A 25,720-nucleotide genomic window follows, 5' to 3' on the forward strand; every position below is an offset into this window, starting at 1 on the left:
CTCTGCAGTAGCTCCTGCCATTTGGAACATTTACCCCCCCGGAGGTGAGACAGGCCCCCTCACTCCTGGACTTCCGGAAAAAGTCAAAAACCTGGTTTTGTCAGCTTGCGTGGAACCAGAAGGGAAATAGCCATTCTTGGGGATGGCTAGTGCCCTAGAATGACCCCAGAATGGCCCTCACGGTCACGGTTTGACAGAAGAACTTTAGCCATCTGGATTTTATTCTATCTATATTTTTATTGTTATTTGTAACTATATTTATACTTATTGTATTATACCTGTTTTGAATTTTACTCTAGTTTTATTGTAAACCGCCCAGAGTCCCACTTCAGGGGAGATGGGCGGTGATAAAAATTTAACAATTAAAAAAAACAAAATTTTGGAAAATATTTTTTTCCTGAGCTAATAGAATGTTTATGTTGTGATTCCTTAAATTTTGGGTCACATTTTTTAAACCTGAAGCCATCAACTGGACAACGTAGAATACTACAGTTCTCTATTCTAAATTTCTTGTATATTGTTCAGACTTATTTCTGTGATTTTTTTTTTTTTAAATGGTGAAATAAACTCTACGTTTAGACTTGGTAAAAGCCTTTGCCAATAAACTCATAACCTCTGGAATTTCAGAGGCCCCAAGGGCATTGAGGCCAAGCAACAAGCAACAAATGTTTAATGGTATATTTTCAGCTGTTTTAGGTAAACTGAATTCAGGAATGAGGACCAGTTAGGATGGTCCACCCTCAAAGACTTATGGAAGTAGAGCAACTCCTGAACGTTTTGGAGGATTTTTATGATTGGTGCTCCTGCTGAAGCCTTAATCTTACTATGAAATAATGAGAAGGCTCAGGTTATTCACAGAATAACCCCTCAAAGGGCACCTTGTTTTACTAAGGAGCACCAAACAATGGAGGATACAGAGCACAGATGGCACATAGTCAGAATATGATTGAGCACAGAATAGAATGTACTCTAATGCATACCATGTTGCAATTATGGAGGGAAATAGGACATGTTAGGCATAGTAGCAATAAATCTTGATTTTCCAGACACAAGCCCATATTGAGAAACATGTTTAAGTAGAAGCTCACAAACATGACAAGGATAAATCACTTGCTTTATTGTAGACAAAAATGATCTCATGTACAAAAAGAGGATCTGCCTGTTATAGTGCACATTTATAGGTCTATGCTCCAAGGTTTACAGTAGAGGCATTTTTCCTCCCATTTCTCTGAGTCAAAAGATATTTGGCCACTCACCAGCTTCAGTCCTTACAACTACTGTGCCTGCAAGGAGCCTCTCAGCAGGGATTTCTAGGTGGTTAAGGAAGTGGCAAGTGTTGGTTGGACAGATCAGCTGGATCCCAGTTTGGAGAAGCAATGCTTGTGATGCACTTTATGGTCAAACTTGCTCAAAACTGCACTGAACTGGGAGCCAAACCAGAAGCAGAGAGATTATCAGCAAACTATATCAGCAAACTATATGATTATTTATTGAGGGATCAGTTTTCAGCCACTGAGGGCTGAGGAACTGGACCCGGTCCTTGCAGGCACCTGCTTTGATTCTTGCTCTTTATAGTTTTTAATTAAGCCTGTAGGGATGTCAGAGTTCATAGAAACAGCGGTGAATACCTCATTAATGGAGGCAATTAGATTTGTAGATTTAAAAATATAAATGATCCAACACCTCTGAAAGAGAACCTCTCTGGCCTTACGGCTTTTATCAAGCTACTGTCCTGTTTCCTAACATTACCTTCTTGGCCAAAATAATTGAGTGTGAAGAACTGCAGCAAATGCTGAATAAAAATGATTTTTTGTCACAGTCTGGTTTTAGAGGTGGTTTCAGCACAAAAACTATTTTGGTCACCCTGGCAGATGACCTTTTAAAGAGGCAATGGGAGTGCCACCTATTTTTTGATCTTGTGGCAGGTTTTGAAACTGTAGTTCCCATGAGTTGGGAAATAGAAGCACTATACTGTAGTGATTTGATTCCCATTCAGGGGATGACACCCAAAAGCAGTGCTGGGGAGCTTCTGTTTGGTTCCAACGCATCTGGCTGTAAGGTTCAACAGGACTCACTGTTGTCCCCCATGCTACTGAATATCCATATGAAACTATTGGAAAAAATCATCTAGAGGTTGGAGTGCAATACCATCAATAAGGAGGTGACACACTCTCTCTCTTTTCCATCTGAACCAGGAGTGATGGGGGAACTGCTGCATCACTATGTACAGGCTGTGAATGACTCAATGAGGTCCAATACAGGAAGGCCTAATCCCTGGATGATGGAAACCATTTGGCTGGACAATATTCATATCCAGGAATTGGCCCAACCCCATTATTGGATCACTTGGCACTCCTTCTCCAGGACAAGGTAGTGATTTGGGGGTGTTCTTGGATGCCAATTGTCACTGAAGGCACTTGTAACCTCAGTGACCAGGAGCATCTATGCACAGCTTTAGCTGGTGACTCAACTGCAACCATTTATGGATAGAGATAGCCTGACTTCAGTAATGCATACGGTGGTAACATCTGTCAAGTAAACTACTGCAATGCATTCTACCTGGGCTGCCACTGACAATGGTCCAGAGATTACAGCTGATGTGGAATGCTGTGACCAGGGTATTATGGGGCTATGTGGATGATGGGTAAATGTTATCCCTATTCTGTGAGCACTGTACTGGCTGCCAATAATATCTGGAATCCTGTACTGGCTGCCAATAGTATCTGGAATCCTAAGCTGCTGGAATTTACAAGCCCTACATGTCTCTGAACCTGGCTATCTGAGAGACTGCCTTATCTAGTACTGGCCACACTGTAACCTGACATCTGATGTGAAAGAATTTCTGATGAACCTGGCTATAGAACAGATCACTAGGGCAAAACATCAATTAGTGGGACTTTAGAACCAGACCTTTGGAATAAACTTCCAGTGGATTTGAAGGAGGTCTCCTTAATTCTTTAGAAACAGCTATAGACCTGTTTACCATGGCATTTGTTGAAATTTCAGAATTTCAAGAAATTACATTTTATTTTAAATATGTTTAGAATTACAATATTTTAATGTTGTAAGTTTATTTTAATGTTCCAGATTCTAATATTATTTTAGTTATAGGGAAAAGAAATCTAAACAAAATAAATCAAGATTGAAATAATGTATCATAAAACTATATGTTTCCCCCCTTTCTTGGGAGAGATGGGAAGTAATAGAAGTCTGCTAGGTAGCTAGGTAGCTAGCTAGCTAGCTAAATAAATAAATCTAGTTTGCTTATAAAATATAAAATAAGCATGTCTTAAAGAATGAAGTATTAAAACATATCTTATTTTAGTAGAAATCTTCTTTTCCATACTAAGTGGTAGGAATCTATTTGCTAATGCCTGTTAGGTACATTAAATAGCAAGGGACAGTAGGATAACAAAATAATTCTATAGGAACTTTGTGTCTTAACCAGCCCACTCCATATATGCGTGTGTGTGCATCTGTATCTACCTGTCTTTTAATAGTCACAGGATAATAGCCCATAAAATGGAAAATGTTCAAAATTTCCATGACAAGGGGATATAGTTTCCTGGAAGATATAAAGACAAACCTTAATTCTGATTTTACATTGTAAGTAAACAATGATTTGTCATATAATGCTTCTATTAAATGCAACAGAGAAATTTATTGCATGAAATCTTAGAAAATGGACCTTCATATATGAGATTGACAATAGGAAAAGAAGTATTTGTTCTACAAATGGCAGCATTATTAAAACTGAAAAATAGCAAAAACAAACAATTACTGGAAAAACTGATCCTTTCAAAATTGTAACACTTCCATCATACCTAGGAACCCAGCACCTCATATTATTTTAATACTTTTTCTCTACCTTTGCCAAACCTATTTGTCTAATTCCTAGTGGCTTAAAAGACTGCATACATGTATGTAGATGATTCAATTATTTGCTCAGCTTAAAACATCCCACACATGCAAATTTGAATAAGCGTGCATAAAATATGCCTTATGTGACAGTCCTCATATCTTGAGATACTATAAATTGCATGCTATACAGATTCTCAAGCGTATATGCATATATACCCAACACAATCCAGTGCCTACATGCAAGTGTTATATCATGTATACCACTTCCAATGAATTCCATCACTCAAGCAGTGATGAGTTTGGGGGCTGAATGGCCGTGGTATAACTTTCTGGTGTCCTGATGTTTCACTAGCAATTGGTTCTTCTTCTAGGTAGACTTCCAGTTGGTCTACCAATTGGAAGTCGGGGTATACAAGGAACCAGGTATACCCAGTTAAAGAAAAATGCTGCAATAATCCTTTATTATTTTGGAAGTTGATTCCTCTTTATACTCCTTTATAACCAGCCCCTTCGCTCCTGGACTTCCAAAAAAGACTAAAGACCTGGTTTTGTCAGCAGGCTTGGAATGGGAGGGGGAATAGTTATACCTGGGGATGGCTAGTGCCCTAAGTGATTTTGAGGGGCTTGCTACACTCACGGACTGATTAAAATCTCTTGCCACTTAGATTTTACTATATTCTTATTTTATTGTATTGTTGTACTGAAATGGTTTTAAGTTTTAACTGCATTTTATTGTAAACCGCCCAGAGTCCCCCATGAGGGGGAGATGGGCAGTGAATAAATTTATAAATAAATAAATAAAAACCAACCAGGAACCAACTTTCTTGGTCTACCAGCTATAAGTCTACCTAATTAGAGAAAAGTTTGCCAGGAACAATATAAGTGTGCAGCTAGTCCCTGTTCAGTTGCTTATGGACTGCTGAGAAGTACACTATAAAGCAGCTCACTCTGCCTCTAAAGACACAAGCTGCAGCTACCAGCAAAAGTCAGGACACCAGAAAACTAGACCACAGTCATTCAGACCCAAAGCTTATTACTGCTTGAGAGATACTGGCCATAAAAGCCTACACCAGTAAATTCTATCAGTATTCTAAACCTTGTGGAAGAAATAGTTTCATTGCTGTATAAAAGCCTTACATGATTTATCATGATTTATCAAATGGATTTTAAGTTATCTGCATTAGATATGAATCTCTACCATTCTAAATGTTCCTTATTTATTTACTTACATATGCCTCACATTTCCTTCTATAATACCAACTTCTTAAAATCTGTAATTCTGTATTATTTAGAGCCATATTAATTGAACATATATATTATTCTATTTGATATTACAAATAGAAGTGATCAACACTTTCAAATGTTGAGGCCTCAACATTTTATGACTATATACCCTATAATTCTGTATCCAACAAGTTCCACCCTATATACATTTGTAAGTAGAAGTAAGCCCTACTGACTTCCAAAGGACTTACTTCTACACAGTATAGGACTGTAGCCTGTGAGATAAGGTAAAGAATCAAAGGGTAACTAGCATCATTTATATTCTCAAAATAATCTAAATTTAATAGAATTTAAATGTTGTAATCATTTTTTCACTTGTTACTTATGCTTAAAATACTGCCTACCAGTATGACAGAATTAAGAAAAAACTCTGAATAACTGCAAAGAGATGTACAAATTCAATAATAGGAAATCTGTACGAAAGCAGAAAAATGCTGCAATAAAATAACCCTTTATTATTTTGGAAGTTGATTCCTCTTTATACTCATGCATATGAAAAATGACTTAGCAAGTTAATCATTGCCCAGATCACGTAATCAGCTTCCAATCAACATGTTCATACCATTCACACCAGCACTGGTTGCTAAAGATTAACATCACTGAGGTTTAAAAGTTGATTTAACAATTCTTCCATTGAGAAAGAATGAAAAACCTATTTTAAGGTCACCTAAAATTGATCAAAGGAAGTTATCACATAACAGGTTTGTGTAGCACTACAGATTTGAAGACAAAAGATGCCTCAGAGAACGTATCGGAACCCACACAACACCTTTCTCCAACTCTTTAAAGCAGCCGAATCTTTTCTCTCAGCAACTGCAGTGCAATCCTGGGAAAAAACAGTTTAGTTCAAGAAGTTGCAGACAGGTACTGTGTGTTCTGTAACAGCCAATCGTTTTATGAGCAGAAAGTTCACACTTCGACAATTTCACTTACCTTATTCCAACTTGGCTTAGTTCCAGATTTACTGAACTAATCAATATTTTATTTGATAACTTGAAAAGTTACCTTAAAAAATAAGAGATGAATCATGTTTTTATCTGTAGATATTAAAAAAAACCCTTTTAATAAATACAAACCCCCCACACCTCTGCATTATTGTCACTATTTTTACTGCTTTTCACATCTCTTTGTATCCATTGTTTTCCTCACCTATATCATGCTTTAGCATGATTAATAATTTTAAAACACAATAAATTGACTTTTTCATTATTTAATTCAGCCGCTCAATGGCCAGTTCTAAAGTTTTAGTCAGGCCAAAATCAAATTATGTCACTGACAACAACAAGGTGTATATTTTTATGTGCATTTTTCTTTTTTATATAAAAGTAATATCAACAGGCATCAAGCCAGGTTGATATCACATTTTACTGACATAAAGAGTCCCCCTTTTGGGGGGAGATGGGCGGTAATATAAATCTGGATAATAAATAAATAAATAAAACTTATTTCAGTGCCACAATGCAGGACAGCGTGTTGGTCCAGTTACCCGCATACTATCTTGACCCGCATTTCCAAAACATTTTAAAGAAGATAAAAATATTCATGGAAATTGATTCCACAATATGGCACAACCCTCTGAGAAGGTAGAAAAAGGATGCCTTTTGTTATTAGCCTAGCAAGCAGTTAATCCTGAAAGATAATTTGGGTGATCAAGCTAAAAGCCTTTAACCCAAATAGACTTTTCCAGGGCAACTAAAACTCTCAGCTCAGCCATGGAACATTTAGAAGGCCAAGAATGCTGATAAGCTGAGAAAAGATACTGAGAGGCAAGAAGAGTAACTCCCTAGAAAGAAACTATGTTCATGAAATACTGTCCCTTTTTCAAAACCTTATTGTCTTTGTAGTGCTACTCCATTACCTCACAATTATACCCTAATTGCCTTTGTGACCTCATTAGACACATGCATCATATCCAAACACTTGATGTTGTCTATATCCAATCAAATAACTCTGATACAATCTGATGTACAATCTGATGTATATTCTAATTTGCATACATCTATAAAGGGATTGTAGATCCTCCTCTCTTTAGGCCTGTCTTTGTTGTCAATAAACCAATTTGTGTTTCAATGTAATGTATTCTTTCAGTTTCCAGATAATCTGTGTGCCATATAATATATTATGCTTTAAAATTAAAGGTACAATGTAATATAACATGTTTCACAATGTCTTACAAATGATGTGTTCTAGTCACTTGCTCTACATAGGTTTTAAAAAGTACTTTAAATGCTAAAAAATGGACTTGATTACTAAATTTGGGTTTTTTTGATACTTTAGCAATTAGCTTTCATTTTTCCTGTTTTGAGCAATATTAAACAGAAGATAATCCATGACTGTGTAGAAATAATGAATGATGTTAGCCTGGCAATGATCTGTGTAAATGGGAAATAACTGACACTACCAGAAGGAAAAGGTGGGCAAGTGAATTCTATGGTACCAAAGAGCAACCAGCAGCCCTATTCTTTAGCCTTCATTGTAACAGCAGTGGATTTGCTACTGCAAACAAGTGGACAGTAGAAGAAGCACATTAGAATGGAGAAGTATTTTTATTACAGCAGAAAACTTCATCTGGAAACTTCATCATACCCTGTTATGGTTAAAAAATTGTGAAATGCTATTCTTAGCATTGAAGTAATATTGCTTCATTTTCAAGGCTGTTACAAAGGGTATGAAATTATTGCTGCTTTGTATTTTGCATCCTGGAAACTATTAGGTTTATACAATCCAACACAAAATCTGCTATCACTGAGGCTAGATTTACAACATTTAATTACCCAGATTGAACATACCACATTTTAAATAAGTATCTTGCCTAATCTCAGCTACAAACTCTATCTGTGAAATCTAGCTTATATTGTTTTACAAACCATGGTTAAATAAACCTTGGATGATATGTGATATCAGTTTCTGAGTTTCCTTAGCCCTATGGCCAAACACACAATTACATGTTGTGTACATTTAAATTTGCCCTGAAGAAAGAGAAAGAAATTGCTGGATCAACCCTACTGTTTTGAGGGCAAAGTAGCCTGTCTCATGTAGCAGACAGAAACCCTCCCCTCTACCCAAAGTCAACTATCAATGCAATGTTTAACCAAAAAGCTGTAGTCCTGGGTTCTTTCTAATGTATAATTAAATACTTAATAAATCAAAAATTCATTGCGGGGTGTACTATGCTAAAGTATAAATGAGATATAAAGATAACATATATTTAATATGATGTTTGTAACACCAGAGTAGATTATGATTTTATTGAGTAGATTGCACCATTTAAAATAGAGCAGATCTGTCCAAAACTGTAAAATAAGACTTCTGTTCAGCCAGTAAGACTTTTAGTTCCTTTTCTCTGCACATTCTCCTTTCCACTGCCAATAAACACATTCCAGAGTGTCACCTAACCTCTATAGAGGTTTTAGAGGCGGGGGGGGCAGCTTTGGGGGCAGAGAGTGTTTATTCCACTAGTGTTCACTGGTTGATGCACATCATACAATTTCATTTGAAGAAAAACTCAGAAATCTGATATTATGAAGATATTATGAACATAAATTCTGTTTAAAGGTCCAATCTAAAAAAGCAAAAAGGGATCCCTTTCAGCAGACTCTAAAAAAAATTATTTTGAAGGTCATGATAGGCTTTCATGGGCAGTATCTGTTGGGCAGCGTCGGGCTCTAGGTAAAAATCTGTTGTCTAGACCACGGTCACTAAACCCTCAAGCCCAACACCGCCCATCATTATACCTTCTTGAATAGGGTAGGCTATAGGGTGAAAGACTCCCAAAGGAATAAGAAAATCACTGAAAATCAAATTGATATATCTACCAAGGATAACATCAGGAAAGGGATTATTACCTTGCTTCCTCCAGTTCTACCAGCAATTTGCTAGATCTCAGCCATTAGTTTAAGTCTGCATGGCAAAATTTACTTTAAAAAAAGCACTAAGTTTAAAGTGCTTTTTAAAAGAAAGCATTTTCTATTCAAAATTTGAATCAACTCTTTATTAACTAGGAACATCTATCTTTCAGCAGTAATGTCAGAAAGCTTTCCTGAACTGTAAAGTATCAGCACTCACAGTTGCCATCCTGTCACATGGGGGGGTTTCTCCTGGTAATAAATGAATGCCTACAGCATAGCAGACTGACTACTGTGGCAGAGCAAAACAATATATTGTCATCAGCCCTGGAGTGAATTACTTGCAGTTTCACAGAAATGGAAGAAACCACAACGCTATTCAAAGCTAATCTTTTTTCAAAGCAGGGTGTTTATCTATTCAAATCAAACCACCATGAGCTACCAAGAAAAAGTACACTGCAAGACAGCAGTTGCAAGGAACCCTGTACCTTGTGAATGAAAAGGAGTTTACCATTATTATTAATGTTAGAGTTACCCACGGAAGGTATGGTAGGACTCACAGAAGTAACCTATGAGTCACAAGCTGCCGACAGCTATTGACTGAATTTAGCCCTCAGGTGCGTGCATGCATGCACTCTCTCTCTCTCTCCTTCTCTCCTTCCCAGCCAATGTTTTCCTGGTCTCCCTGCAGCCTAGCTAATTACCATTGGAAGCAGCCAAACTCTGAACCAATCGGTGGGCTCCTCAGACTTTTCTAGTCTGTTGTGTGGCTAGAAAAGCGATAGGATTGCTCATTATAACACATCAAGTATTTAAAGTATGTATACATTCTTTTGTGTCTCCCAAAGAGACAAAGATGACTAAAGCGAGCAAACTAAGTTATGTCTCAAAGTTTCTTGAGCCAGGCAGCCAGCACTTACATCAAGCCTCCACAGTCTGTAACACACCAAACTGAAACTACTTACTAGCCTTTGGATTAAGGCCCATCAGGTACTTGACAACTTCCCCATTTTTTCCAGTCCTAAACAAGTAGCAAGAGCAGATATTGCCCTATGCTAGCAACCTACATAGTTCACAGACTATGCTTAGTTAAGCAATAATTTTTGTGTGCCCGAATTATAGCTTTTATTGGAACATGTATCAATAATTAAGTGTTTACTAGCTGATTAAAGATACTTTTGGGGGACTATTGCACTCCTGGAAGACAGCTAAAGATAGATACAAAGACACACACACAACATATCGAACCAATATACAAATACTCTTGAAATTCTCAATAGGTTTCTTTTGCTTCAGTTAACTGTGAATGTGGCTTATCTGCAATAAAAAATAGTTTCTCAGAAGCTATTATTTTTGTCAAAACAACTCAACCAGCTTAATTCATCTTGCCAGATCAACACAATTCTATAAATAAATTATAGTGACTACAGGTGAAAGTAGGTACAACTTCCCTGAAAGCTATTTCAGTATCTGGACTTGCATGTTTCCACTCCTGAAGATTACAAGGGAGATTCTTGCACAGTATATACCTATATAGTTACTCATTAATTAACAGAATTAAGGCAACAAGCAGGAAATAAGGAGAGCCACCATTTAAGAATTATGTTCACTGTCTTGAGATGACACACACACGCACATAGATATATTTAAAAATATACTACTACTACTACTACTATTACTACTACTAATAATAGTAATGACAACAGCAACAGCAACAGCATGCATAACTTGGTTTCCTAGTCTGGACTACCTTGGAGGGCTGACAGGTACCCAGAAAAGCATGGTGACTGGCAGCGCACAGAGTACCTCATTCACACTCACAAGGAGAAGTCCAGGGGAGATGACGGAGCTTTGTCTGGTGAAGTTATCTGGGATCTGTCTGAGTCTCTGGATATTGAGGAAGTGGACAGGGCTCTTTGTTCTGTTAACTCTACCATCTGTGGTTCAAATCTACCTGGTTAGTGAAAGCTACCAAGAAGTTGATGAGAGTCTGGATGTGGGCAGTGATTAATGCATTCCTGAATGAGCAGATTTATGACAGTGGCCTTGAAAAAAGTGGCAATGTGGCAATAACTGACTCTGATTATTAACTTTCCTCCAACCTCTTTTTAGAGAACTTTGTTGAGAAGGAGAGAGGGCTGCAGTTAAAAAATCGTGGATGAAACTGGTTATTTGTATCCTTTTCAATCAAGATTCCAATGTAGGGTGGAAACCACATTACTTGCTCTTCTAGGTGATCTATCGCAAGATTAGGATGGGGAGTGGAAATCTGTTTCCGCTGGATCTGCCTTCTGTACCATTAACTACAATATCTGGGCTGGCTGTAAGGGTTAAATGGGGGGCATCTTTTGGTGGTGGTTTTCCTTCCTGAGTGGACAGTTCCAGACTGCATGTGTAGGTATATGTGTATGTGCATGAAATAGAGACAGAAATTAAGTCTTCGGACAATTCAGTATTAGAAGCTGCAGGGCTTGGCCCTTTTCCTCCTTGCTATTCAGCATCCACATGAAGCAACATCATTAACTGTTGGCAACCATTTGTGGGCGCAGCTTGCACATAATGTGGCAGAATTTTGCTACTTTTAAAGAGATAGATTTATCCTGGTTGTCTCACAAATAATGCAAATAAAAATTATTGGAGTAACCAGAAATTTAAATAAAAGAAGGGTAATCAACTGATGGCGAATGTCCCTGTAGAACTGACAATACAAAAGAACATGAGCTATGGTTTCTATGGCAGCCGTGTCACAGGGGCAATATCGAGTTTCATAAGGGGTTTTCCTATATTCCCCTTCCAAAAAAGCTGTGGGGAAAACATTAAATCGAGCTAAAGATAAGGCTCTCCTGAATTTGGGAACTGTACTGTGATATAGATACGAAGCTGGTAACAGCTGCATGTTATGTTGCAGTGAATGGTAATAAATTGTCTAACATTCTGTATTAATACAATCTGGGGAGAAAAGTTATTCTATTTGGTGACATGGATAGAAGGGTAAGAACAAGAAGAGTGGGCATATAGGAAATGACCCAAGAATTAACAAGAATATTTGTTTGGCAAGTATCAATTTAGAAAAAAAGTCTGTTTCAAATACACTGATATAATTAAAGTGTAATGAGATGTTCTGTATGCCAGATAGACAGCTATTTGGTAGTGTCATGCATAGCTTTGGAGGTAAACCAGACAGGGAAGGAAATGGAAGACTTAAAAGAAAGTAGAATGAAAGCAAAATGGCTGCAGGAAGAGAAAAGATGAATCCTGTATGAAAAAAATATTACATCTGAATGGTTGAACAGAAAGTAGACATAAAGAAGATTATGAATGACATGGATATAGTAGCCAGGGAAAGGCTTTTCTTGTTCCCTTAAGACATTAGAACCAAGGTCACAGAAGGAAATTGACTGAAACAAGATTTAGAAAGACAATAGAAAGTACTTTTTCACACATCATATAATTAACCTATAGAATTAATTATTAAAAGTCTTTGTCCACTTCCTTCATGCCTGTGCATATTCAATATGCCTTCAGACATTAGATGCTTGAGAAGACAAGATTTGTATACGTAATTATCTTATAATATGTTCAGAAAAAAATAACTGAATTGATAAAAAGTGGAAATCTGTGGAGTTTATAAATAAGAATAAAGAAAGGAACTGACAGAGATGACAGAGACATGTAAAAGATTTTAAAAGCCTTAGGCATGAAAGCTGGCTGGATTACCTTGGGCCAGTCACTCTCTCTCAGCCCAACCCCTCACAGGGTTGTTGTTGTGGGGAAAATAGGAGGAGGAGGAGGAGGGAGTATTAGGTATGTTCACTGCCTTGAGTTATTTATAAAAATAATAAAGGTGGGATAGAAAATAAATAAAATAAATTAAAAATAAATATGCAGTGACAAAATAACTCTGTATGAGATGAGTAAGAATTACATGTTAATTTTTAATGATTAAATCTATACCTTAGCCTCTATTTTTTATCAATAACTGTAATGTTATGTAACACTGCAATGCCAACTCTTTAATCATACACACACACACACACACAGAGGAAATAAGATAGGAGCAATCTAATCACACCTTTAAACATTTTTGCCACATTGTTATTTGCCAACTGTCAATGAAAGTACTGCTTTATTTATCATACAGAACTTTAATACCCAAGCATGCATGAAATAAGAGTGAATTACATATATTTAAACATTTAACACATTTTTAGCAGTATTATATATGTTTTATGTGTACTTAGCCATTCACGAAACTGGAAACATTAAGTATGGAGGAGCAGAGGCATCTAAGCAATTTCCCCCTCCCATGCCTACTTGAACAAAATTCTAGTTATGCCCAGAGATACTGTATAAATTATCTGGATTAAAGTATCTTGCTAGGATGTGAGTTTATTAACTATGGTTTGTTGAACATGTCACAACAGACATGTACTGGCATTATGCTAAATCAAAGCCAGGCAAGCCTCACTGTGGCATACAGGTAGTCCTCGCTTAATGACCAGTTGCTTAACGACTGCTCAAAGTTACAACAGCCTTGGAAAGCGTGCTTCATGGCCCATAAAGCACTTCTGGCCGCCATGAAATGTTGCGGCCCCCCCCACAGTCATGTGACCGCATTTCGGGTGCTCAGCAACCGGCTTGCATTTATGACCGGTTGCCAAGTGCCCCGCAATCATGTGATTGCCATTTGCAATCTCCTCTGCTGGCTTCCCCAAAAGGTCAATGGGGAAGCTGGCAGGGAAGGTTGCGAGCAGAGGGGACGGGAGGGAGGGGAAAAGCTTCATGGGGCTGCAGGAACGAAGCTCAAATCCTGAAGATTTCTGTTTTGTTCTTGCAGCCCCACCAAGGATTTCCCCTGTGTGAACAGAGGGGAGCTGAAATCCTTCGTCAAGCTCTTTTGCTCTATCCACTTAACAATCTGGAAGATTGCTTAACAACTGCAACTGGGAATGCTGGAATTGTGGTCACTGAGCAAAGTATGGGCATCTTGTTTAACCACCAATTTGCTCAACAACTGAGTTTCTGGTCCCAACTGTGGTCGTTAATCCAGGACTACCTGTAGTGCAATATAAAAATTTATTTATAACATTCCTATAGTGCTTCAATCCAAATGGACTCTAATTCAATTAAGGTGTGATGCTCATCCCTCAAAGTCAAAAGAATTAGGCATCACTTTGTGCATGCACATTGCATAATATGCCACAAAAACAGAAGCTAAGAATAAGGTAGTTAAATCTATATTTAGGACATCCATTTCCCTAATATTTTGAGTCACTGGTCTGCCTGAACATTAGCAGAAAATGAAATAAATAGGATTCTTCATCACTGACAATATAGTTTTCTCTGAAATAAAGTACTGTTGGACTGACAATATGATACAATCCAATTAACACTTGGCTACCAATATATGCTGTGTGATTTACTGCAAACAGTAAATAAAAACATGTCTCAATTACATTGCATAATGAAACATAATACAATATAATGAATCTCCACAGTCTCTCCCTCTGCTAGCTACTATAATTTGTAATGGAATTTTTAATCGATTAAAGGCTAAAAGCCAGGGGCTTCTCAGAAAAGACAGATGCACAGAGGTTTGGAGATAAGTAAAAATCTGCCAATTAATTACCAATTAATACAAAAAGGCTAATTAAATTTGTAGTACTTTGCTTTTATTTTATATTGATATTTTTAAAATGATTTCTTCTAAACCTCAAGTCACTACTTCTTCATTACATCCAATTTGGGAGAAATTTCAACATGAATGAATGATAAGATTAGCAAAAACAACCAAAGAACTAGGTATAGCACTGGGTTAATGCAATATGCTTATTCATAGTTAATTATCTCAACTGAATGTTCTGGGTTCACCCACAGGGAACCAGAGATAAAACATTAAGGCCAGTACATTAAGCACATTTTACTGTCATAATATCATCTCTTTTAAATCAGAGCTGATCCTATTAGAGAACTAGGTCGTAAGATCTCAACCCTAATATTTGACACTGCTATAAATTGCAATAAATGACAATTCTTGAAAATACCAGTATCAAGACAAATACTATGATTCAGTCAGAAGTAGAATCGTGATCTCACCTGTGTCAAAAAATCTGCAAACAATTTACTTATGTCATTCAATGAGTATTACAGTTCTCTTGCTTCCCCTCACTACAAAATCATTCTCCTAAGGTATTATCAGCGCAAATGTGCAGGAATTATATACATGCATTCTGGATGCCAAGTTCTTCTACTGGTAAAAGTATCTATGAGCAGAAGACAATCTTGCCAGTGACAGAAAGGAGACAATTTTAGTTGACTGTTCTTTTCCCTATAGCCACTTGCCCGCCCATCTTTGTTGTAAGGCATGGAGATTCTCCCAGTCAGGGAGTTTGCATGAAGAATTGGCAAAAACTGGCTCTATCCTTTTCTCAGTTTTAGATCAAACACATTCACAAGAGTTTCTGTTCACGAAAGGTCTTCAAGATTCATGGCAATAAATTGTGTACAGGAGCAATGCTTCAAAGCATTAGACATGTCCTGTAACTGACATATGACTAAGTTTTTCTTGTAACGTTATGTTTCCTAATGAAGTTGGTCAGGAAGGAGGGTTTTCTTTCAAATGTGCTCATGTAGAATTCTTAGGTCACCAATGCTACTACCCCATTTAATAAAATAGTTTTATAAAACTGCTATTGCATTACACAAATAATAAATGCAGCAACCCCTATTCCTTTATAAAATCAGTATTCAAATGTCAGAACTTCCTTCAGGTATGCACTTTATAAGTTCCTTCAAATGATACTGAATCCAAATTCTACTGACATCACTTCCACAGAATTGACAACATATAGTCCATTAAGCAGTAACTGGTATGCTGATATTTCAGAGCCATCTTCACTGCCCCTCTCCTTTTGAAAAAGAATAGAATACACATTTTTCTGACATTACAAAAGGCAAACGAAAGAAGGAAAGGAAGAAAAAAGTGGTGAAAAAGACAGGGCTTCCAAAGTGATTGAAAAGCTGCATAACTAATTACATACCAACTTCTAACACAATACTTGGTATACTGGGGTCTGTTATCAAGTTTATAGCTCAAGGCAAGGAGACAATACAACCCTACATTCAATTTAATTACAGCTCATGGCTTTTGCAGCAGTTGGCACATTTCAAAGAGTTTAGCCACTCATTTATTTCTAGACCATACATAAAATAAGGCAGCTTACTCTCATAGAAATTCACCAATTAAAACTGAACATTTTCTGATCTCTCGGCCTCTGCAAGGAGAACTGAGCAAAAGGGAATCTTTTTCCACAGCAAAAGCACGGAAGCCTCATTTAATAGGCAAATGCTTTCAGGCACCTAGCATACTAGTCTGTGAGTTAAAGTTTTGATGTTTGTATACTGGGGTAGTAAATTATTTAACTATTTTGAGAAAAGTGGAATTTATGAGATGTCACTGCAGCACATCTGACAGGATCCATAGATTGACTGAGTTTAAAACAACACAAAATTAAATGTTTTATAAGTTTTTAAAAATAAATGTTGATGAACTATTGTGACAGAAATTGCAAAGAAATTACTTTAAGAGAAATGCAATTACAAGTGAAAAGACTCAAGCCATCCACAGTAGAGTGGTTCACATGCCATTGCACTGCTGAAGTACATCACCTCAAATACATTTAACCCCTCTGCCCCCTCAACTAACATAAAAAAACCTCCACATATCTCTAGATTGCATTACTGTAATATACTCAGTGTGCGGTTGCCTTTCGAGATCATCTCTAAGTTTCAACCGGTCAAAATACACTTTAGTACTGAAACTTAGAGTTATCCACAGATCAAAATACATTAACTCTGATCTAACACTTCTTTCACTGCTTCCTATTTCTCTGTAAGATCAATTCAGGTGCTAGTTCTAGCCTTCATTCTTTAAAAGATTTAGAACTAGTTTACCTTTAAGACAAGAGAATGTTCTCTTGTACAGGCATGCTGAAAAAGAAAATCAATAGCAGAGGCCTTGTTCTCACTGTCATTTCCTATACCCCGTAATATATGCCTGTCCGATTTGATCTGGCAGTGTTGGTGCACTCCGGGTTCCTTCAATTAAGCAATGCCATCTATTGGGAGCTCAGAGGTGCACCTTCTCTGTCACAGTGCCTGCCCTCTGGAAGGAGGTTCCCCCTGAGATCCAAATGCCCCCACTCTGATGGCGTTTTGAAGGGGCCTGAAGATCGGGCCTTTGGTGGGGATGACTGAAGCCTACTTTGAATGTGGGTTGTTTTCTTTTGCTTCCACCTGGTTTGTTATTCTGCCATCAAACAAACCTTTTTTGTTTCTTGTTGCTTTTATTATCATGTTTTTCATTTATTAATCATTTGTAAACCACCCAGAGTCACTAGGAATTGGGCAGCATATAAATTTAATAAATAATAATCAAAAAGTTCAACCAATAAGCAAGAAGACCAGGATATTTTACGTAGTGATACCATGACTCTGGAATAGACCTTCAAATGGAATCTTTCAGGCTTACTTTTAGTCTTTCTTTTCACAGAAATTTAAGGCAAATTTTTGGCTGTCTAAATAATTACGCAACTATTTAGTTTTATTGCTGCCAATTATAGTGTTATACATGTTACTTACAAAAAGATTAAAAACTTTTGATCTTGTCTTCAGCATCCTTTAGGTACATAATACTGGACAAATACTGTTAAATAATTAATGTGAAAATATTCATGACCTTGGGTAAACTTCCTTTCCTTATATACAGATCCCAACATGATCAAGCACTTGTATAATACTCTAGCATTAACATCAACCCACTCTTATGCTACTTCTTCAACTGCAAGAAAACTTTGTGACAAATAAGATGAAATAACATGCCATCGAATGCTTTTCCATCCAAATATTGGAGCAATTATTCACAAGAAGCATAAGAGTACATCTAAGCTATAACATTATGTCAGATTTCTATATCTAGCAATGTTTTTAAACTGAAGATCTTCTCTGGTTTATGATTTCTAATGATTAAAATGTTAGAATGCTTCCTCTATCTGTTATCTAGAAATGGATCAAATAAACATGTTAATATGCCTTTCCACCATTCAACTGCTGTCATGTGGTGCTTCTTGTTCACCCTTCATGCAAATAAGGAAAAATGCACTATTAAGGCCAGAACACATGACTTCTAAGCTTTCAGTACATTCATATTTAGAAGTTAGTACCACGTCTAAATATTTGAACTTCACATATCTATGTATGTTGTTCTGCAATAGCATTTCTATTTTAAAAACTATGGTACAGTCTTCCTTCACTTTATGCTATGGTTACATTCTCCAAAAACCTTGCATAAATCAGATTTGCATAAAGCAAGCACCGAACCAGTGGAAAAAAGAAGGCTGAGGGATATGAGGTCAAATTTTGTAACCCAAATGTATTAACAAATATGCTAAAAAAAAAGCCTTATTCTTAAGCAGTATGTTACTCAACTCTGAATGGCCCCCACTCTGATGACGTTTTCTTGACTAGTGATCTATATAGAGTGAAAACATTCTCTCCATCTTTCTACAGCTAGATTTTTAATGTATATTATTATAATGGCAGACAAAGAGGTAGAATGCACCAAAGCACCACAAATTTTATTAGCATTCTTTGTTGTCACGCACGATAGATTCACCCTGGTTAAAATCTTGTCTGAAGGCTTAAGATCTTTCTTTAGCATTAACATGGCATATTACTTCAACTTTGTTTCTGGTGTCAGAGAGGACCTTTTCCTTTTGGGTAAGGGGGTTGGACATGATGTTGATGGCCACTTTGACTGCATAGCAACAGTACAGTAATAACTACTGTAAGTATGAAAATAAGTCAGAAACAGGATGCACAAATAGAACAACCACAAAACAAAATGGTAGATATACTGTATGACTGTGGGCATAAAGGGGTTTTGATAGGAAACTGTTTGAGTACCTTTGGCAGGAAGAAGTCTTGGCACATTTCCAGACCTTTGGTGCAGACTGAGTATGTTGGTGTAAATTGTGTTAACAGTTATTTTTGGGGGGCATAAAGTGAATTCTTGGGCAAAAATGATCAACTGCATAATAGTGAATTTGCATAAAGTTAGAGAATCCTGAACATAAATTTGGACCATGCTTCTCTGTGGCAAGTATAATTATGTAGTGACTCCCAAATCTAACTGTAGATGACGACTATTTCATAAATACACATTACATATGTGGAAAACGCTGTAATACATGAAACCATTGCGTTCTTCACAGAAACTATGCAGTTATCTTTACTTAGAGGTAATGCCGAAGAATCTAGTAAACATACACGTATGTTTTTTCCTTGCTCTGAGATGACCAATACAGTTTCATCACAGAAACTAAGGATGATTTATTTTCCATTTGCAAATCAGAGCCATCTATTCTATGTAAGAACTGTTGGTGTAATGATCAACGCATAAACGTAGTATAAGGTCATCAAATTTAATATAATTGATTTCATTGTATATATCATATCATAGGCACAATAGGATTAAATACCAATATTATAAAATTATCTAGACAATTATTAAATTCCTCAAGTACGTCTGAGCGTAATGTAACTTTCCTGATTTCAGACGAAATCAATCTTTTAATTCTGCATTTCATTAAAACTGGACTACATCATTTACTCATATAACTGGCAGTAAGTACATCTTCATAGTACTATGGTCAATAAAACTTTCATTCTATGACCTTCAAGACCTCAAAGCTATCATGAAAGCAGCAATATTTGTCAATCATGGAATTCATTGGCATGATACTTGATGAAGCCAATTCAGTTATGACCTGAAACATCTATGTTTACAATTAAGAATAACAATTATGGGTCAAGTTAATGACCTGTTGATGGCCTTTGGCAATACTTCAAGGCTATTAACCCAAACTGTCATTCATTTCTTCTAATGCTCTATGAAAATATCATTATAGCCTTGTTTATATTAAAAGGGAGGAGAGCATGTATCTATGCATATTTTTTCTATTTTGACATTTGTCATCAAGTTTATAAATGTGAGTGACAAATGTTGCAGTTATTTAAAAAAAATTAATTGTGGATAATTAACATTTTTCATTAAAAATATATATTGTCATACCCTAAATTAAATATTTTTACCTCCCCAACAATTTTCTGTAGAAATGGGTAAATAAGCAAATCACCCTCACCCAAAAGATGGCAGTATTATTAAGCTATCTCTATACATCTCATTAAGTGTTCAATTCTTGCAGATGGGGGGGGCAGGGGAGAGATACGAACACATAACGACGTGTCTTTATTCTATCCACAACATGTAGTATTTCCTCAGTCTGGCTGTTTTTCTTATTTGAAATGTCTTATTTAAACTGTCAGCATTAACACTGACTATATAATACAAATTCACTTTTGGCAAGTTTTCTATATAGTTATGGGAATATATGTATAAATTATTAGGTTAAAAGACTATATAAATTATCTGGCAAAAATTATTCTCAGCTTAAAGAGCCTTTCGCTAATTTCAGCGATATGCATTGATGAGCTACATTTTTATTTAAGTATACTTGTTCAAAACAGATTTCCTTTGTATTATTTGCAGATTTGAAACACAACAACAAAAATCTGAAAAAATATTTTCAGCTGTCTACAACTTCACTAATTAAAATACTTTTAAGCTGAAAAAACAGAATGTTTCATACACCAACTTCACCTACACATCAGTGGATCTCAAATTATTTATGCTGTAAACCAGGAAACCAAAGGACAATACTCTACTTAAGTGGCCCCAAACTCCAAACAGTAGAGAGGTCACATGTATTTCACAGAAGACAGATGCTGATGCAGCCATTCACAAAAAGGGCCTTTCTTCAATCAGCCTTCAGGCTAGCTGATTAGCTGGCAAACTCCTCTGAAAGGGTCAGTTTGTACAAAACTGGTATTTCTACTCTGGAAATTGTTCAGGCATGATATATACCTGTATCCACAGAGCACAGCTCTTTCAACACTCAGTTGAATTCAGTTAACAATGAAGCCAGGATCACTGATTATGTTAAGAGTCAACTGCAATGATTCTGATGCTTCAAACATACTTTATGGGTCTATGTGTATTTTGACACTATAGGAACCAATTTGATTAAAATCAAATTACTTAATATTATTCTTCAAAGTACCTTGCATACTCCATTTTAACAAACCAAGAGAAAGACTCCTGACAAATCATCTGTTGAGGGCTTTCAAAATGTGAATTATAGCACCAGCCACTGCAATTGGAAAACCTGTTTGCTTAATTTCAGGTATACAGGATGTTGGCATTTTGACAAGAATCTGGGCAGATCCAGTGACATCCTCAAACCTTCTGAAATATTTCTCCCCATTTCTGAAATTAAAAAAACCAATGTCCTAATAGCTACCAGTCCCATAACTTTCTCATAATGTGCACAAAAGTTTATGACTCTCTGGCAAGGATGTGAGACTTCCCAAGTCTTTTCTTCATCACCTGGTGGGATAAACGAAATACAAAACTTTGTCCAGTTTCATGGTATCCAATGCTAAACGCAGAGAACCAGAACAACTGCCATCCCAAGAGGTGAGGGAAACGTAAAGTTCTCAAAGTTGCCTTAGCAGATACTGTTAATTTATACTGCAAAAAGCCTGCTTGAAATCAAGAACAAGCTCAACAGCCACCTATCTTTTGGAAGATTTTTCTGCTAAACCAATTGGCGGACTGAAGAGAAGGGGAAAAGGGGTGTGCATGTGGGGTGGGGGGGAGGAGGCATTTTCTTTTTTGGTTACCTGTGTGGGGGAAACCATTGCAGGTGAAATGACTGTGGGAGAGTTGCTGCTCCTCGGCCCGTTGGCTTCAGGGATGAGGAGAGGCAAGGGGTCGTGTTTCACCGAAACCACCACCACGGCGGCAGTGTCGAGAGGCTCGGCAGGCCTCATGCAGAGTCTTTTGGGGGACGAAGAAGGGCCACAGGCGTCTCCCCCCACTGCGGCCCCGCCCCCGGCAGCATACATGGCCTCATGGGAGCGCTTGGTCGGCACCAGGACGGCAGCCGCTTCGGCCTTCACGCTGGGATGGCTGTCGCCGTCTTTGGGGAGAATGTAAGTGTTGTTGGCGGGAACGGGCGGGAGGCGGGCTCTGCCGTTGAGGCTGTAGAGACCTCCCCCGGCGGCCCCCGAAGTCAGCTTGGTGCCAATGCCGGCGATACTGTTGAGGGTGGCGATGGAGACGGCGCCGATGCAGTGGTTGGTGTAAGTCTTGGAAAGCTTGGCTGCCTTGGACAGCATCTGCATACGGGTGCCCAGCAGATTCTTGCCGATGGCCTTGTTCTCATACCAGGTGACGTCGCCCTCACTGCAGTGGTCCCGCGGGCGCTGAAAAAATGCCTTACAGAGCGGGTTGCGCTTCGCCAAATACTTGACGAAACTGGCGTAAGGGCAGAACTCCGTGCCGGTTTCGTACATACGCGGCAAATTCTCTTCGTCGCTGCTCTCCGCGCGCTTCTTGCTCCAAGACGACGAGCGCGACTTATGATACGGTCCTAGGGCCTTAAAATAGACGAACTTGCGCCCGTCCTCGTCCATGGCCAACCCGAAGGAGTCCTCCTCGAGCTCGCGCTGGTTCTCGCGGCCCCGCGTGCAGAAGTACATGCACGTCTCGAACCAGACCTTGTTCAGGAGCCCGAAGGGGCTCTGCGTGCTGAACACGTTGCAGGTGTAGAGCTTCCGCAGGTCAGCGCGCGTGATGGCTTGCTTTTGCACCACCGGGCCAGCGCCTTGCTCTTCCAGCTTCCGGATGACGGCGGCCAGGGTCAGGTTAGCGGCGCGCAGCTCCGGGTCCTTGGTGAGGTCGAGGGTGCGGCAGTAAGGAGGCTCGTTGAGGTAGCGGTTGAGCGAGCTGCGGATGCTAATGAGCGACGACTTGGAGTAGAGCTGCCCGCTCTTGGAGCGCGCCTCGGCGTAGAAAGAGCGCAACACGCGGCACAGCGCCCCCTTGTCCATGGTTTCGAAGTCGGGGCTTTGAGCCTTCTCGCTCAGGTACTCGCGGAAGATGCGCACCGCGTACCGGGTGGCCAAGCGCGTGTTCTCGCTCAGCCGAGCCCGCTCGGGGCGCTGCAGGAGCAACTCCGCCTCCGGGTCCGAGTCCTCAGCGGCAAGAGGCGCCACCGCGTTGCTAGCGATCGAAGCGGCCGTACCACGGGCGCTAACTGGCACGGAAGGGGCGCCACCTGCAGCGGCCCCGATGGCCCCTGTACCCCCTCTCCTGACCCCTCCGAGGCGGCCCCTGACGCTGCAAACAGCAGCTGTAGCTGTATTCAGCAGCGCCCTGGTGCCCTGGTCCATACGAATCATATGGCCCGGCACCTCCTCAGGGTCCCACGCGAGTCCCATCATCACATCCTCTTCCTCTTCCTCGTCGTCGTCCAGCAGCAGGATTCCCCCATCGGCGCCCTCCTCGTCCCCCGTTATCTGCACCTCCTGTATCTCATCCTCGTCCTCCCCGTCCTCGTCCTCTCCCGCGCTGCAATAGTGGAGGGGCCGGTGGGGGCCACCCCGGCTGGGCTGCCGGTCCCCCGCATTGTTCTCACCACCTGCACCGCCACCACTGCTACCGCCCCCGGTGCTCCAGTCTCCGCCGGCGCCGCCGCTGCCAGGCATTCTCGCCATATTGCCGTCTCCCTGCCAGTCCTCGGGCAGGGCGCATGCGCTATATTGGACCGCAGCGCTGGAGAGCTTTTGTGTTTAATGACCTTCAGCTACCGGGAGGCAAAGCTGGGCTCTTAAAGGGGCCGCGCGCTCCCAGTGGCGGTGGCTGCTGTGCGATGAATGGGGTGGGGAAACAGAAGGGAGAACTGGAAAGAAGGCGTGGGGTATTGGTGGGGAGAGACCTCACCAAAAAGGCACAGATGTGGGAAGCTAATGTAGTGCAAAGGATTACTTTATATTGGCCCATGCAAGCACCCGCTAGAAGCCCGAGACTGACATTCACTTACCCAAGCCTCGGTACGGTGCCAGCTGCCGTCCGTTAAGTGATGCCCGAAGAGCAGCACGGCAACCCCTGCGCGCTCATTGCTTAGGGGAGAAAGGGAAGGCCTCCCCACTCCACTCCCACTGGCGACTGAAGGAAAGGGATGGGTTAGGGAGAGAGCAGCTGTAATAACAGCGGCGGCAGCAGGTGAGACCCACCAGGAAAGCGGGAGAAGAAAGGGGGCAGGCGGCTAGACGCACAAGGCAGCTCCTCCCTTTTGAATTCCGGCAGCCGGGCGCGGAAACGCGGCATCTTTCGCAGCCCCCGAATCAGCAGTTGGGGGCAGCGGTTCGGAGTTGTCGCCAGCAAAGGAGAAACTTCACGGATCATCATCACTTCGAAACGACTCCCCCGCCGCCCCCTCCCTCCGACCATCCCACCTAACCCTCCGCCCCAAAAAAGAGGATTGTTCCGACTGCCTACCAGGCGCGCCGATCTCGCTCCTCCTCGACTTCACGGCGAAGGCATCGAGCGGTCTTCGGTCAGCCAGACACGACAGGCTGCGACCGGAGTCGAGAGCGGCGGATCACGCAAGAAGGCGGCTGGTTCGTCCGAAAAGGGAAGCCAAAGGGGAGAGTCGAGCAGATCCCCAGAGGTTTCTCTGTCGCTCCCCGAGCGGCCGCCGTTGCTGCGGATCGGGAGGCGACCGAAGCCTGCGAGTACGCCAGGCAGGCTCTCTACAAAAGAAGGAAACCCGCTTGTTTCCTGCCTGGCGCTGGTACGCTGAAGGAAGCCAGCGGCGAGTACCGTAGGAAGCCGTCAGGGCTAGCAAAGCCCACACAGTCCGCAGCCAAAAGGCAAATCTAGAGCTATTCCCCAGCCTGCGGGGACAGGCAGCTGCAACACGCGCGCACACACACAGGCTCTGTCTCTTACACACAAACGCGCGCACACACACGTGGCACAGCCTAGCCCTGCAGAGCATAGCTATCTACATGTCTCGTTCTTACAGACGCGCATACAGTATTTGCCTCTTCTCCCCGTTCCCGCCTCACTTTCCAGTCCTCAAAACCATTTCTAGGTTTTGAAGCAGGCGTCTCCCTCGGGCCAGGCGGGACTCGGCAAGCCCTCGCGCTGCCGGCAACCGCCCTCAAGTTAGTACCTGCCACAATCCCTGGTTACCGATCCCCCCGTCTCTTCCCCTCCAGCCCCAAGTTCGCTTCCCCACGCATTCCCAGATGCCGCCAGTCATTCCTTCCCAACTTTGAACAAGAGGGGCGTGCCGGTCGGCCTGCTCTCCTTCGACTTGACTCCCTTCGCCGTTTTACGACAACAGGACGATGGGGACCGTGGGCAGTGGGTTTCTCAACAAAAGCAGGGTTAAATAAAAGCAAGCCACGTGTGTACGGGCATCCTGACAGTTCCTTCCTGTGACAGCGGGGGAAGCGTGCTGAATTTAGGCGCCCGCTCTCTTTTCCACACACACACACAGAAGAGTTACCTTCCCTTCACTCCTTAGCACAAACACACACCGCTCACAAACTTGGCGGTACCAAACTGAAGTCACCGGGTCTTTGCGCTTCTCTGGATGGAGCAAACTCCCTTTTCACACACTGACACCCGCCTCCCTATACTGTACTTTCACTGAACAAAATTGTGGGGAAATCTTGTTTAGCAGCAGACAAGTCAAAACTAGCAATCGCAACATCCCAGATATGATTCACAGATAAGGTCAGAAATGACAGTTTAT

The 25,720-nt window shown here is 40.3% G+C and overlaps 1 protein-coding gene across 3 annotated transcripts in view; it reads right to left on the reverse strand.

The window, feature by feature from the left end:
• Positions 1 to 24,845, reverse strand: part of KCTD1 (potassium channel tetramerization domain containing 1) — a 68,501-nt gene extending 43,656 nt beyond the window's left edge. Inside the window, exon 1 of one of the 3 annotated variants that reach the window (XM_063299218.1) lies at positions 24,454 to 24,845. Coding sequence is in view for 1 of the 3 variants with exons in the window: in XM_063299216.1 (XP_063155286.1) it covers positions 21,792 to 23,669 (1,878 nt within the window). In the remaining 2 variants the exon portion in view is untranslated. Of the gene's footprint in view, positions 1 to 21,791; positions 23,752 to 23,995; positions 24,194 to 24,453 lie in introns of those variants that run through there. The other 2 variants (XM_063299219.1, XM_063299216.1) reach the window with 2 other exon arrangements.
• Between the last annotated feature and the right edge of the window lie 875 nt (positions 24,846 to 25,720).

The sequence above is a fragment of the Candoia aspera genome, chromosome 3, assembly GCF_035149785.1.
Source record: "Candoia aspera isolate rCanAsp1 chromosome 3, rCanAsp1.hap2, whole genome shotgun sequence".
NCBI classification, from domain to species: domain Eukaryota; kingdom Metazoa; phylum Chordata; class Lepidosauria; order Squamata; family Boidae; genus Candoia; species Candoia aspera.